The following is a 15,807-nucleotide window of genomic DNA, read 5'->3' as shown; positions in this document are numbered from 1 at the left end:
GTGCAGGAGGTGGGGCTGTGAAGGGCAGGCAGATGCCAGGGCACTGGGGGACGAGAGGAGAGGAAATGGGCGTCCTAGGGGCACACGCCCTTGCTTTGTGAGTGTCAGCCTCCTCCTCGCCTCTACCTCGGGCCCCTCGCTCCTCACCTAAGTCTTGATGGAGAGCCTACCGCCTGTCACCTCTGTTACACACCTGTCTGAGACTTCCTCAGCACCGCCTCCTCCCAGACACGATCGATCCTCCAGACCCAGGCGGTGACAGCACGGTGCTGTCCTCCTTTCCTAGGAAAGGAGATATTTTGTCACACACTCTTCCCGGCTTTCAATCTTTATTTATTCTATAAAACTCCAATACCTCTCCCTCCCTACCACCTCGAAAGCAGAGCTGACCCGGCCTGCTCTCGGTGCCTCTGGGCCACACCTCCACAGTGACTTGTAGCATCCTGACCTGAGCTGTGTTTGTGTGTCTTCTTCTCCCTCCATGGTTCGTGAGCTCCTCAAAGATACTGCATCTTTCTTGTGTGTTTCTCCACCGCCTAGCGCAATTCTGAGTAGCGTCTGCAAGCTGGGTTCCTGCAGCAGCGATTCTGAGACGTGGATTTGAGGGTGAGTAACTCATTTGGGAGGGGATCCCAGGAAACATCTGTGGGGCTGTGAAAGTAAGAGAGGGAAGGAAGGGAAGGCAGCCAGTCGATGGGCCCTTTAATACTCAGCTACTACTGGGGACAGGTGAGGTTTAATCCTCCTGGGAGAACTCTGGCAAGGAAGCATATGCCTCTCAGAGCTACCCCACCAGAGGGGTGAGGCAGCTGGCTGTTATAAACCAACGCCTATCAGTCATCAGGCCAGGGCTGCTTCTAGGGGGCCTTAATTCCCTGGGATTACAGCCCACCAAAGCAGGACAGGCTAAGCAGGCTCTGGCAGTCAGAAAAAGCCCTCAGCAGAGACAGGCAGGCACTGGCCAGTGGAACTCGGTACAACTGAAAATGAAGTCGTAAGGAGGTGGGGATATGGTGAGGTGTGTGTTAAACATCTACCGCACTATGCTCAATTAAGTTCGCTCAGAGTTCTTCAGGAATTAACTTCAGTATTACTATGGGGTGATATACAAAAGAAGGAATCAATGTTATTATATTTAATTATTGTCAAGGGATCACAGTATGGTTACTCAAGTATTCTATTTCCTCTTAACTGTCCTTCCACTGTACATCTGAAACTAACACAATATTGTAAATCAAGTATACTTCAATGAAAAAAATTTTTTAATAGAAAAAGGTTTTTTAAAAAAGCCACAAATATATCTTCTAATTTGATATATGTCACCCAATGGGCAGTTGTTTCAGAAACTGTGGTTGAGCATCTATGGGTGGGTGTCTCCTTCTTCCCCATCTCCATACCCCCAGCATCCCTCCCAGGGCTGTGAGGTCAAAGCAGATAAACGTCCCCAAAGAGGTGGCCTTTCTCCCATCAGAAGCACACAGCACAGACTCTGGAGTCAGACAGGCTTGGGCAGGACCCTGGCTCTGCCTCTACTCACTGCATGATTTTGGTTAAACAACTTTTCTGTGCCTTGTTTTGGTCGTCTAATAAACGAGCGTATCTTTCTCGCTTACTTTTGTGGGGATGAAATGACATAGGTTTGGGAAATATTCAACATTGTGTCAATACTTTATTTCTCAATTCTCTTTCGTTCCCCTACTACAAGGTAACCCTGTTAGAAGGTCTAACAGGGGGAACAACTGATTTCAAAGATTGCGATCTTTGGGATCCTCAGTAAATAGATGAGGTTACTGAGCAGAGAGAGGTTAAGAAAAATATTCAAAGTCACACAGCTAATAAATGGCTCAGCTGGGATTAGAGCCCAGACAATCTGGCTCTAGAGTCTATGCTCATATGCTCATGATATTTTACTGATTCATCTGAGAATGAATACTGGAAGCAGAAAGATAATAGGCTACTGAAAGCGTCCCAAAGTGCAATAATGCTGGATGGTCCAGAGCAGAGCAGTGGAAAGGAGGCATGGAGAGGAGAGTCATGGCAATGGAGGAGTATGAGGTCCAGGAAAAGGAGAGAAAAGGAGGAATCAATGAGTATTTGTATTTTGCAAGCCCGGGGCTATGTTTTGACTCCTGTAACTTAGGGCCAGAGAGCCAGGTTTCGGGAAAGAGGAGGACACAAATGACCTTAAAAAAAACCACGGAGTCACCAAAAACTCATTAAGCTTCCGCTAAATATGAAAACCCCCATCAAGCCTTAAATATGATTTAGAAGTACCTGAGAAGTTCATTTTTAAAATCTTAGTGCTTAGACCTCGACACAGACAATTAAGTCAGTATCTCTGAGGCTGAAGCTGTAGGCATCGGTATTTTTAAAAAGTATCCCAGGTGATTCTAATATGCAGCCAGGGCTGAGACCACCAGAATTCATTATCTCATTTAATCCTCACAGCATCCCTATGAGGTTCTATTATTATTGTCTCAGAGAGGCTAAGTAATAGCCAAGAAAGAGCAGAGCCAGGGTTCAAACGTTATGTAACTGCAAAGTCCATACTTTCAGTCACTCTGCAAGTTCAGAGGCTTAGAGGTCTTAAAGATTGCCATGTCCAGTGAGAGGCCCGCGTACCGGAAAAAAAAAAAAAAAAAAAAAAAAAATATGAGGTTCTATTATTATTGTCTCAGAGAGGCTAAGTAATAGCCAAGAAAGAGCAGAGCCAGGGTTCAAACGTTATGTAACTGCAAAGACCATACTTTCAGTCACTCTGCAAGTTCAGAGGCTTAAAGAGGTCTTAAAGATTGCCATGTCCAGTGAGAGGCCCGCGTAACGGAAAAAAATAAAAAAATAAAAAAAAATAAATAAAGATTGCCATGTCCAGTCCCATTTCATAGAATAGAAAATGGAGGTCCAGGGAGGGGAAGTGAGTTGCCAGAGGTAACCCACACCAGTCGTGTCAGAGTCCAGACTCCTACCTGGATCTCCAGACCCCCAGCCCAGAACTCACTGCTCCCAGCCATGCCGTGTTCTGTTTCAGACTAGAATATTGATGCCGAGAAGGAGTAGCGAGGAAAACCACCCGAGTGCTGGGGCAGAGTGTCAGAGGACGCTCCCTCACCCTCACGTCTGGGAAGGCAGACTCCGCATTACAGGGAGGAAGAGAGAAAGGGAGCCCTAGCAGGCCACCCTCACTCTGTCCCCTCCCCACATCTACACAATAGCTCCTGCTCAGTGACAGCCAAAACCCTTATTAAGCGTCCTGTGCCATCTCATCTCCTGCCCCTGCTGAACTTACACCATGCGCGTTGTAAGGATTAGGGGAAAAAAATCCCTCCACCCCGAGGCAGGACAATAACAACATGGACGTTGACTGGGAAGGCAGTTCTTCGTGTGGGCTTGAAAAATAACGAAGGTGACATTTAGGGGGGCCGCTCTGGCCTCCCTGTCACTGAGCCTCATCATTAATTTAACCATCTCTGTTACAGACAAACTTTCTAGTCAGCCTTGGAGGGGTGAGGAGGGGGCTTCCTGTCCTCTGTGGCCCATTAGAGATGCAGGGGGCTGCTTTTCCTCCTCCCCCAGTCACCTGAAATCCAGTCTCTGTCCAATTCTTGGCTCAAATGACATTTCTGCAGGAGAGCATAATTGGCTGCTGTGGACGAGGGGAGAAAAGGCAAGGAGCGCACAGGCAGGAGGGGCCCGAGAAACATCAATGCTCTGCCGCCTTATAGAAGCTATTTATCGAAGGCCCACAATGGGCCACTCATTCATGTATATATTCATCCATTCAACAATTAATTACAGGTAGCTCTTTGGTCTCAGGCACTGTGGTAAGTGCTGACTATATGCTGGTGAGACAAAGGGGCACAGCCCCTGCCTTCCTGGAGCTTCTGGTTTAGTTCTGTGCTATCTAGTATGGTGGCCTCTAGCCACAGGTGGCTACTTAAGTTTAAATTAAATGCAATAAAAAGATTCAGTCCCTCCTTTGTACTAGCCATATTTGAGGTGCTCAATAGCCACATGTGGCTAAGTGGCTACCATATTGGATAGACAGGATACATTTCCATCTTCATAGAAAGTTCAGTTGGACAGCACTGGCCTAGTGGGACAGGCAGGCACTTTCTGTGTATTCTTTCAGCTCTCCCTCACAGAATCTTGGAAGTAAGTGCAGTTTCCCCTATTTTAGAGAGGAGGGAACAGTGATCACCTGATCAGTTGTGGAGCCAGGGTTTGAACCCAGGTTTCTCCTACACCAAAACTTTTAAGTAAGTGAAAGGAAATAGGTTCAAAGGCACAGGTAGAATGGCAAAGTGGTTTAGAGCACGTGGCTTGCAGTATGACCTACTAAAGTTTAAGTATTAACTTGAGCCAGGTTTTTTTTAACCTCTCTGAGCCTCAGTTTATTCATCACGTGGGGATAATCATAGGATCACTTCATATTCTGGTAGAGATGAGTGGTAAGATAATGTATGTGTGCACATCCCTGGTATGGGATAAATGCTCAGTGTATGGCAGCAATTGTTGGTTTTGATGTGGAAGCTGAGCTCCAAATAACAGAAGTAACAATCGTGATTAAAAACCAGAAATAAAAGAGACACTCAGAAATCATTTGTTTTGGAAAACTCAAGAACAGAAAAATTAGAATCAGTGAGGAGCAAGGAAGGTAAGCCCAGGATTTTGAGCATTATATTATTTGTCTGTATAACACATTACCCAAACAGTCAATGCCTTAAAACAACAAGCATTCATTATTTCATAGTTTCTGAGGGTCATGAATCTGTAAGCAGGTTACCCGGGTGGCTCTGGTGCAGGGTCTCTTCCGAGGCTGCGGTGAAGCTTCTGGCTGGGGCTGCATTACCTGGAGGCTGGACTGGGGCAGAAGAATCAACTTGCAAGAGGATTTTGTCACAAGGCTGTTGGCAGGGGGTCTGGGTTTCGCTCCAGCTCTGTTTGGTCACCTTGGATCTTCACCATATGGGCCCCTACACAAGGCCCAGTGAGCGTTCTCAAGACATGGAAGCTGGCTTTCCCCGGAGCAACTGACCCAAGGTGGAGAGAAAGCAAGTGACAGAGAGAATCCATAGACTTTTTACAATGTAATCTCAAAAATAACACACTACCATTTTGCCATATTCTATTCATTAGAAGCAAGTTACTAAATCCAGCCCGCATTGGACTGAGAGAGGAATTAAGCTTCACATCTTCTAAGGAGGAGCATCAAAGAATTTGTGGACATGTGTTACAACTACCACGAGCATGAACTGGTCTGAGTGTCCAGGGCTCCCTTTCAGCACAGTACATGGATGGATCAAAAAGAGTCAAAGACAAAACGTCTAGGTGCACAAACACCACTTTACCATTCAGGAGCTTGAGTCAGATCTGGGAGGATAGCAAAAGGCCTTATCAGATGAAGTTGGCGTCAGTGGAACATATCAGTAATATATATGCTTATATGTGGGGCGGGGAAAGAAGGGCACATCATCTGTGTTATAATAGGATATAAACTTATTGTACATAAATCCTTTCTCCTAATTGGGGCATTGTGTTTGCAGAGGGAGGCACCAGAAACACTTCCAAAATTGCACTGTTTTATTTCTGGCCAGAGCATCTTCCCTGAATCCATCTCCTTTCCTTCACTTGGCCTCAGGCTGAGCAGCAGAGGACAGAAGGAATTAATATTTATTGAACACTTACTATGCCATTTTATTTATTTTGCACAACTATCCTATCAGACAGGTGTCAGAGACAGATTATTAAAATATGGTGTCCTCCTACTTGTGTATGTAGCTGTCCATAGTCCTGAATCTCATTGCTCTCTGAGTGGTCTGCAAAATGAGGTTGACCTACCCAGACGGCATGCATAATGATTTATGGGAGCTGTGGATGAAAACATATTAGCCCTCTATTTATATGCTTAAACTTAAAATAAGTAAAATATTAATGTTTACTAAGATGTAATATACAGATGGGCCCTGATGCCCTTACTAAATCTATTTGTCACCTACTCTCCCTTAGGGACCCTGAGGGAAGTGTAAGTGTCCCACAATGCAGAAGGGCTACCCACAGAGTCCTCATTCAATTTTTGGTTTCCAACATTTCATGGTTTACTGCAGTGGACATGTGCACAGTTAAGTGGCTTTTACAGATTATATTATCTGAAATACTAGAGTTGGGTGAAGATGATGAAAATCTTCTATACCAAAGAGAGGCTCACTAGTTAACCCAGAGCTGAGTACTTAAAGGGGTGGTCTAGAATAAAGCTGAGATAGAAAATTGTTTCTCAAAAAGACAAAGGTTTGCAATTTACTGACATTTTCTGTGATGAAACCAGCTGTTGGCAGTCCCTTACAGCTAAGACAATGATTAAATTCAACCTCTCATATAAATTAAACTTTGGGCCAAACTTTTAAATAACTATTTCAGAAAGTGTTAAACCAAGGTTTTCAAAATCATAATATTTTAGTGCATTTCTGTCTCATTAATAAATTATTTTAAAATTATTGTTCATTTTTATCTCATGCTTAAAAAAAAAATCCCCGGGCTTCCCTGGTGGCACAGTGGTTGGGAGTCCGCCTGCCGATGCAGGGGACGCGGGTTCGTGCCCCGGTCCGGGAGGATCCCACATGCCGCGGAGCGGCTGGGCCCGTGAGTCGTGGCCGCTGAGCCTGCGCGTCCGGAGCCTGCGCTCCGCAATGGGAGAGGCCACAACAGTGAGAGGCCCGCGTACCGAGAAAAAAAAAAAAAAATCCCCATCTTAAAAATCTCCATTTGTGTATGTCCTTCACACAAAATATTACTACATATGTAACTGTACCATTTGTAAACAAAAAAATGTGCATACATTTATACTGGATGCTCAAAGTTTCCAATGCCAATAGAGGCTCATGATCAAAAGGATTGATCTAGAACCCAGTTATTTGTCTTAATGTGGTTGAGACTTGTGCTCATTCTCTTGAAACATTTCTAAATAAGGAAAAGGCAGGATGGGCGAGAAAGGAGAGAGCAAAGATGAAGACACACAAGAGATGGAAGCTTTGGGGAGTCAGAGCTACTCAGGGATTGCCCAGGAGAAAGCAAGATTTGTTCCTTCTGAAGTTGATTTCATATAAGCACAGTAACCAAGGACAAAACCACAACTGATCCCAGCTAAACTACTAAAGGGCTTTAAAAAGAAAAGTCAAAAGTTGTACATTAATGGATACAGAGGCAGGCAAGCATCGAGATGAACAATGGTAGTCCCGTGGGTGCCCCATGAAGAGCACCCATGAAGAGAATGAGCTTTCTCTGTGGCTGAGTTATTCCCAAGGGCTCATGATTTTTCTGTTTTTATTTTCTATCTTGATGAGAAATGTGATGATTTCCACCCTGTCTCAGGACAAATAGAACTTTGACACATAGTTCACAATTTACATAACTTATTTCATGTACTTCTGCCGGCTGTATCGTGTTTCTGACCATTACAAATACTTCTTTCCTCATTCGGTGGAGTTGTGGGGTATCCATGATCACCTTGCTGTGCCTTGATGCTCCAGTTATGGGTGCTATTTTTTCCATCTGACACCACAGGGAAGCGAACTGAGGCTCAGAGAGGTGTGTTACTGGACCAAGGACATATAAGGGGTAAATGGCAGATCCAGGATTTGGACCCAGATCAATAAAGGAAGTACCTTAACTAAATTCTCTTCCACATCTCAAGTGTCTCCAGCCTGAATTTTCTCAATCCCAAGGCATCTCTGTCAGTAGAAATGTTTCAGAGGTACAGGGTACCCCAAGCTATGCTCAAAACTTCAAAAAGTCTCTTGAAATGGCATAAGACAGGCTATTTCTTAATAAATACAGTGCTTGTACTGGATAAACTCTTTCAAGGGTGGAGTAGATGTATGAAAATCATATATGTGGTTATTGGTGGTCAGAAGAAGGAGAAGTCATTGCTTTAGATTTTTACCTGAAAGACAAATACGGGGACTTCCCTGGTGGTCCAGTGGTTAAGAATCCATCCTGCAATACAGGGGATGCCGGTTCGATCCCTGGTCAGGGAACTAAGATCCCACATGCCATGGGGCAACTAAGCCCATGCGTCGCTACTACTGAGCCTGTGCACCACAACTAGAGAGAAGCCCGTGCACCCCCAACGAAAGATCCCACATGCCACAACTAAGACCCGATGCATCCAAAAAAATAATAAAGTAAATATTTAAAATCAAACAAACAAACAAAAGACAAATACCTTGCGTCAAGTCCCTTCAACTTCATAGAGCATCTGGTGAAGCCAGACAGGTTGTTCATTAAGTAACCTCAGGCTGTTAATAACACTTTATTGTGTTCAGTTTCCTCAACTATAAAATAGGGGTGAAGACACACCTACCTCTAAGTGTTGTGGTAGGAATTTTTAAAAATCAAAACATGCAAAGTACTTAGACCAGTGCCTGACATGTAGCAGGAAATCAGTGACAGTTATTGTTGTTTTAGCCTCAGTTTCCCCATCAGTAAAATGGGCAAATTCATATACTACCTACTACCCTCAGGCTTATTGTGAGACTCAAATGAAATGGTACAAAAGTGCCTTACAAGCTACAGCATGCTCTGAAGATGAGAAAATATGCTGTACTTTTCACTCTTCTGACTCACACATGAAACAAGTCTAAGAACAGCACATTCCAGCCGGGAAATTAAAAGCTTTGATCCTTTGGAGTCAGAGTATGTCCCTGTACAGATCAATGTTGCTGAAGTGAAAAGAGAGATTTAATTACCTCCAGCCTCAGTTCCTTCCCCGCTGAGAGCAGCAAGCTCCTGGTGGGAGGGGAGTCTATGTGTGGAGGTGACAGGCCGGGTGTGTGCACCTGGAGAATCCCAGACCAGAAGCCCTGGCTCTGTTCCCAGGGCCAGACAGCTTGACACTGGCAGAGCTGACCCCAAAGAGAAGGTGGGAACCTGTGTCTTTGAAAAGGCCACGAGCTGCGATGGAATCCTGCAGCCTTAGGAGGTGGCTAAGCTTGTGTCCCTTGCCTCTGCATGCCTGTGCGTGTCTCCATGGAAGGGCACACGGCAGTGAGTTTTCGTACACTGGTATCTGCGTACTGAGGGGTATGAACACCACAGACTCGGTCTCAAATGCATAAGGTCACATGCACACTGGAGAGTCTGTGTGTGCATGTACCTGTGCATCTGGGCACACTTTGCATGTGAAACACGTGTGGGTTTGCATGCGGGCCCTGGGTCTGCCCCCATGGACATAAAGGCATGTCTGTGTCTCTGCTCTTGGCCCAGTGGACATGGATCCGTGTGGCCAGGTGGACCCATATGTGTAAGGTCCTGGCATCACAGGCACATACGAATTTGTACAGCTCTTGCCATGTATCTCAGTAGTGCCTGGGATCTGAGACAGGGCAGGCTGTGGGCTGCTGCCCACAGGATGTCTGTGGAGCTGGTCTGGGAGACTCTGGGTGAATGCTCCAAAATGTCCCAAAGGCAGGAAGATGTGGTTGGGAGAAGCTGAGCTTACAGCAAGAGAGTAGTGCCTGGGATCTGAGACAGGGCAGGCTGTGGGCTGCTGCCCACAGGATGTCTGTGGAGCTGGGTCTGGGAGACTCTGGGTGAATGCTCCAAAATGAGGAAAAGGCAGGAAGATGTGGTTGGGAGAAGCTGAGCTCACAGCAAGAGGGGTCAAGGAAGAGCGGATCTAAATGAGAGGAGATGTGGAGCCTGGGCTGTGGGGAGGAGAGGACAGGGAAGGACACGGTGCAGAGACGGGGAAGCAGAGCATCTGGCTGACAAATCCACTGCCACAGGCACAGGCAGAAGAGCATCTTATTTTTTAACCAGAGATGTCTCCTTAAAGGTGCCGCACCAGCTGTCCCGAGTGCACACATAGGAAGTACCAGTTTGAGGGCTGTCATGCATACACGGGGTCTGTATCTACACGGGGCTTCTCTCGGGGTTGACGTATGATGCGACTGCATCTCAAGCCTGTTGGCTTTTACTCAGGCAGCATTTAGACAGCACCTATTGTATACATGAGGTGTTTGGGAGGGACTAGAATGAAGTGGAATCACATCCCCTGAGCCTGAGGGTCTAAATGGAAGAATGAAACACAATGCAGATAAAAATGATAAGCAACCTAAAGAAAGTGCGTAGGCATTCTACTTTCTAGATCTGTGTTCAAGTCTGAACTCCGCCTTGTACTACTAGCTCTGTGGTCTTGGGCAAATTTTTAACCTCTCTGAGTTTCATTTCCCTCATCTATAAGATGAAATAATAATACCAATATGACTAGGTCATTGTGAGCATTAAAGGAAGAAAGATATATGAAGTCACCTAATAAAGTATAAATTATGTAGCATATGTGGTGGATGGGGGCCTGGTCCAGCAGACTCCTGGGAGGAGGAGGAGAGGCTGACCAGGTGATGGGCTGAGAGGATGTAGGGGATCCAGACCTCCACGTGAGTCAGCGCTTGTCCTCAGACCTTAGCAAGATCCAAACAGCCGGCTCCCTCGAACCCTTGAACGTCAGGGCAGTGGAGGACCTTAGAGGAACACGAACCCAAGCTCTCATATTACAGAGGCAGAAAGAGACTCAAAAGAGCTCATGCAAGACTTTCCAGAAGTTTCTGGAAGGAGGCGCTAACACAGTATGAGGCACCATGCCATGCTTTTGCACACATTCTAAGCCCCACTGATTGGCAGAGCTGCTGTTAGCTGGCAGCACCTTTTTCAAATAAGAAAAGGACCCTCCTCTGGGCAGGTGCAGCCCCGTGGGGCCCAGCTTGGTGAGCTGTCACCTACGGGAGTGAATGCAGATTAGAACACCGTACCTCCTGCAGGCAGACACATCGCCTCTCAGCCCATAGCCTGGAGTCCAGAGCATGGGCGAGACTGCAGCCCCTGCCCCTCTCAAGCAGATGCCCTGCAAGATGGTACAGAGTGGCCCTGTGTCTGAGCCTTGCTAGGGTAGCAACCAGCCAGCATGCCAGGCTCTGAAGGTGCAGCAGTGAGGCAGATACTGTCCCCACCCCTCAGGAACTCTCAGTTTAGCGGACAACAATGACAAAATTGCAACCAATCATTGTGGAATGTTCCATGGGCGAGGGAGACTGCAGGATCAGAGGAGGACCCCAAACCGAGCCTCAGGGTCAGGAGAAGCTTTGCAAAAGATGGGGAGAGTGGGGCTGGGTGTATCTGACACATCAGTGGTAGGGCATGGTGTTTTACATTTGATGCAGCCCTATCAAAGTGATGTTTTGAAATAGCCTCTGAACCAAAATGGCTCCATTAAAGTCATAATGGATAACATTTATTGAGCACTTGTCATGTGTTTTAATTCATTTAATCCTACAACAGCCCTATGACACAGTGTTAGTATCCACATTTTCAGATGAGAAAACTGGGGTGTTAAGTAGCTTGACTAAAGCACACAGCTGGTAAAGTGTCCGAGCTGGGGCGATGGCTCCAAGCTGTACTCTTATACTACCTCTGGTCAGACATGTTTCCCCCATTAGAACTCAGGACTTGAGGCCAAGGGAAAAGCTGGACTTTGGGGGTGAACAAACCTAGGGCAGCGTGGTGGCTATAAGAACATGCCTCTCAGGTGTCCAGCCTCAGGGAGTGTAGTTGCCCAGTGGCCCCACCCACTGTGCTCTGAGGTCCAGCACCACCTTTGCACCACGCTGGTCCCTGGCTGCTCCCAGCCAGTGGCAGAGCCCAGCAGGGACACTCAGGCAGAGCCATTCCTGGAGGACTCGGGTCTCCTCTCCCAGGCAACTTGGGCTCAAGGACTCCCAGACAGCCTTGCCACACTTAGGGTTCTCTAAGACCCTTCTACCCAACCCTTCTGCCTTGCCTCTGTCCGTTACCCAGGGTCACATCAACTCCACACACTGTAGCTCCTGCAACGTCTCCTGGCTTCCCCTTCATTTTCTCTCCTGTTTCAGATTTCCGGCATGTTTAATCCTGTCTCGGTTTCCGGTTTCTACTTTCTCTCAGGACCTGGACTAATGCAGGTAAGTGTGGGCAGGAGCAATGTGGGTGCCCAGCCGAAGTCCCTGGAGCACTGAATTCTGAACCTGGAAGGCAGAGGAAAGGGAGGATGTCCAAGTGGTATCACATGGAGCCCTGTCACTTTACTCTCCCTTCTTCAGGCATCAAAGAAGCAGTTCTTTCTTGAAGAAACAACCTCCCTCCCCTGCCACACGCCCGCCCCTCTTCCTTTCACCGGCTCCGCCGGGGTCTCCTCTGGAGGTCACTTCCTCCAGGTAGCCGGGACAACTTGACACTGGGTGATGTGCCACTTTTTGTGCTGCCACTGCCCCTTGACCTTCACCTATCATGGAACTCACCCCACTGCACAGGCACCTGTCTGTGTCTCTGTGTCCCCTGCTAGACGGTCAGTGGGTCTGAGTCTGTGCTATGTGTTCTGGGGCCTGGGACGTAGGAGTGGTAAATGAATAACCGAACACATTAATACCTGGATGACTGGCCTCATAGCAAACACAGCACTTGACTTGTGTAAAACAGACACAGGACCTGGAGGCAGAGCCCCACAGTGGACCACTGGGACCAGAAAGCCCTTTGTGTGACCTGGCTCTGCTCATGAGCAGCTGGGTGGCTCCAGCTGTTCTCAAATTTGCTGAGCCTCAGTGTTCTCATCTGTAAAAAGGGGTTGTAAAGCCTAACTCTCCAAGTGGTGAAGATTGAAAATAAAACACACGAAGCATTTAACAAAGTGGCTGGCACGGTGCTAGGAACTCAGGCATCAGACCCTCTGACCTGGCTACCCCGGTGCCCCACAGCAGACGTATCACCCACACGCAGTGTTGCTCAGACGAAGGTGCCTTCTCGGCTTTTGGAAAAGCTACCTATGCTCTGCCATCTGCTCTACCTGCCCTCTCTCTTCCCAGTCCCTCGTTTTATCACCTCCTGATTATTAAAAACATAATAAACACATATTGCTCCCCTGCTACTGTCATAACCACTAGGGATTCAGAAATAAGGAAATGAGAGTCTTCTTAGAACTCATGGTCCAGTGACGGTCAGGGAGAGAAAGAGAGTAGAATAAGCATAAAAATAAGGAATTGCTACTCAGTGCAGGAAAAGCCACAGTAGACTAAGACTCAGTTGCTGGCATGTGACAACATAGGTCCAAGATTTTCCAAAGCAGAGCCAGTTTCAAATCATTTTAATATATTTTCAAAAGAGGCGATTTGTTGGGTGTGATTTAATATATATTAATTTTTTTTATCATGAAATACTTTAGGCAGATAAAAAGCACAGGTACAATGAGCAACCATGTACCAACCACCCAGCTTAAAACAGAAAACGTGACTGCATTCTCCTTTCTTTCTCTCCCCAGTGGCAGCCTCACTCCTGAAGTTGGTGCTTATCACTACCCAGTGTGTTTTTATACTTTGATTACATATGTACATACCTACAAATGATGTATTGCTTTTTAAAACTTTACATAAATATTACATCCTGCATCTATCACTCACAACTTTTTTTTGTTTTTGCTCAATATTGCATTTTTGAGACGTATCCATGTTGAGGCCTTTATCTCTAATTCATTCATTTTCACTGCTCGATAGCATTCCACTGCATGTCAATATCATAATATTGATCTGTTTTCCTGGTGATGGACATTTGGGTTGGGGAAATAGAATCACCATGTTTGTCTACTAGAGTCTCCCAAGAAGCAGACGCCAAGACGGGATTAGATGTGCAAGAGATGTATCGGAGAAATGTAGGTGAATGACGTGTGGAGGGGGAGGAGTAGGCAGGGAGAGCCTTCAGACCGTGATGAGGTCTGACACATAGGAAGGGAGAGCGGGTGGGAAGGAGGTCTGAGTCGGGAGGACTTCTGACTAGTGCCGTTGTAAGAAAGTCTCAGCTAGGCCAACAGGGAGTCCCCAAGCAAAGGCTGTCTACTACAGGTGCCTCCTGTGAGGCAGGAATGGCCCAGCCCAGCTCTAGCACCCCTGCTGTGCCCAGTCACTGGCTGGGAGTCGTCCAGGTGAAACTTACGGTGGACCTGAAGGTGTGGCAGCTAGAGCACCAGTAAGCTAAGCTCCCCACAGCAGGTTCTCTTGAAGGGCGTGCTGAGTGGGTCCACACCCCCCGTGGCTGCCATACTGTGCATGAGCAGAGAGGAGGCAGATTCCTACTCATCCATGCATTCATTCATTCTCTATCTTATGAAAAAATGTGAGATGTTTGAGAAGGTCATCACAGAACAGTGCCGTGAAAGCTGGCTCCTAGAGGACTGTTTCAGATATCATTGCTAGGGCCAGCAGTCTCAGGAAACCACTTCCATTTTTGTCCTGGTGACTACATGGAACTCTGCTGCCAGGGATCTGCAGTCAAGGTCCTGAGAGGCTCCGTGGTAAGATTTTGGAGTCATACAGACCTGCATTTTATTCTCATCTCTGCCACTTGGTCATTTGTATGAGGCATTTCACTGCTCTAGGTCTCAAAAATGAGGGTAACCAGACCTATCTCATGGAGTTGTTATGGGGATTAAAACAGATGATGTAAACATAGCGTCTGGCACACATAGTAGGTACTTTAAAAAAAACATTAGTTCCTTCCCCTGTCCTTCTAGGCCATTGTTAGGGGTATAAAAGCATTCTGGTTGCAATAATTTTTCTCAAACAGAAATGTTAAAAACTTAGAGCCCTAGTTCTGCAAACTCCAGCTATCTATAGCAATCGGGGTAAATCCAAATGATCTCTACTGACCCTTCTTATTCACACCCATCAGTCTTTCTAAAGCAGCATTTGTGATTAATCTCACTCTAGGGCTAAATCGGTCCCAAGTGCTTCCAAGGCACTTGATAAAGAAGCTCTCTGATTTATAGCAAACACCATTATTGAGCGGTGGCAGAGAGAGGCCACTGGGGGATTTGTCTTGCTGGAAACTCTGTCTGTTGGAGCCATTTCTTCTATTTTCCTGGATAAGAGCTCAATTTCTTTCAAAATAGATAAATGGGGTCCTTGTTTTATTCCCTTGGTGGGGTGGGAAGGAGAGAAGAGTTGGACAGTTTTTTAAAATAAAGAATAACACTTAACATTTTAAATTTGGGGAACTCTTTATAGCTGACACAGACATCAGGATTCAGCAGAAGGCTAGGCACATAGTAGGTCCTCAATAAATCTTCGTGGACATGTACAATCATCTCATTTAATCCTCACAGTGGCCCTGTGAAGTATACCAAGTCCATTCTTCCCATTTGACACAGGGGGAACCTGAGGTTCACAGGTAAGAAATGGAAGAGCTAGGACCCTGATGTAGACTCAGCCCTGACCTTTATGGGTCACCACATCATTGCCCTTGGTGGTCCAGAAGCAGAGCCATCATACCCGTTCCTTGAGCACAGATGACTGAGATGCTGTCTCAGACTGAAACCCTGGTTAGCCAGGGCTGCAACTTCTTTTAACCTAGTCTTTGGATCCACTTGGTTCTATTCCAGAACACATTCACAGAACATTTGCCTCTCACTCACAGACCTACTTCCTCACTTGTGCCTACTTGGAGCCGGACTCTCCTTTCCAACAAACCTTACGGATGGTAGTCTTGTCTTCGCTTGACTATTTCCAGTAACCTAGAGCTCCCTCCCCGGCGAAGCTGTCTACTGTTGAGAGTTCTTCTTATTTGGTTGGGCCAGCATAGTGCCCTTGGAATGTAATTCCCCTGGACCTTAGACTTGGCCCCAGGCAGAATAGCAGCAGTGAAAAGCTCAGGCCCAGACAGACCTGGCTTGAAAGCATGGCCTTTCCATTTACTCGCTGGGTGACACTGGGAGAGTTAACTAATTTGCAAAATGGAACC

At 46.6% G+C, this 15,807-nt stretch overlaps 1 protein-coding gene across 5 annotated transcripts in view; it reads right to left on the bottom strand.

Annotated features, from left to right (window-relative positions):
- Positions 1-459: 459 nt before the first annotated feature.
- The window catches only part of OMA1 (OMA1 zinc metallopeptidase), a 120,788-nt gene continuing 105,440 nt past the window's right edge, over positions 460-15,807 (bottom strand). For 2 of the 5 annotated variants that reach the window (XM_055084591.1, XM_055084595.1), the window contains one exon: positions 4,656-5,030. In XM_055084591.1, coding sequence (XP_054940566.1) covers positions 4,946-5,030 — 85 coding nt within the window. In that variant the 3' untranslated portion in view covers positions 4,656-4,945. Of the gene's footprint in view, positions 652-4,655; positions 5,031-11,942; positions 12,051-15,807 lie in introns of those variants that run through there. The other 3 variants (XM_055084590.1, XM_055084593.1, XR_008617273.1) reach the window with 2 other exon arrangements.

Source organism: Physeter macrocephalus, chromosome 4 (genome assembly GCF_002837175.3).
Source record: "Physeter macrocephalus isolate SW-GA chromosome 4, ASM283717v5, whole genome shotgun sequence".
In the NCBI taxonomy this organism is placed as follows: domain Eukaryota; kingdom Metazoa; phylum Chordata; class Mammalia; order Artiodactyla; family Physeteridae; genus Physeter; species Physeter macrocephalus.
Note: the sequence above shows the minus strand (reverse complement) of the source record. Positions and strands in the feature narration are given on the sequence as shown.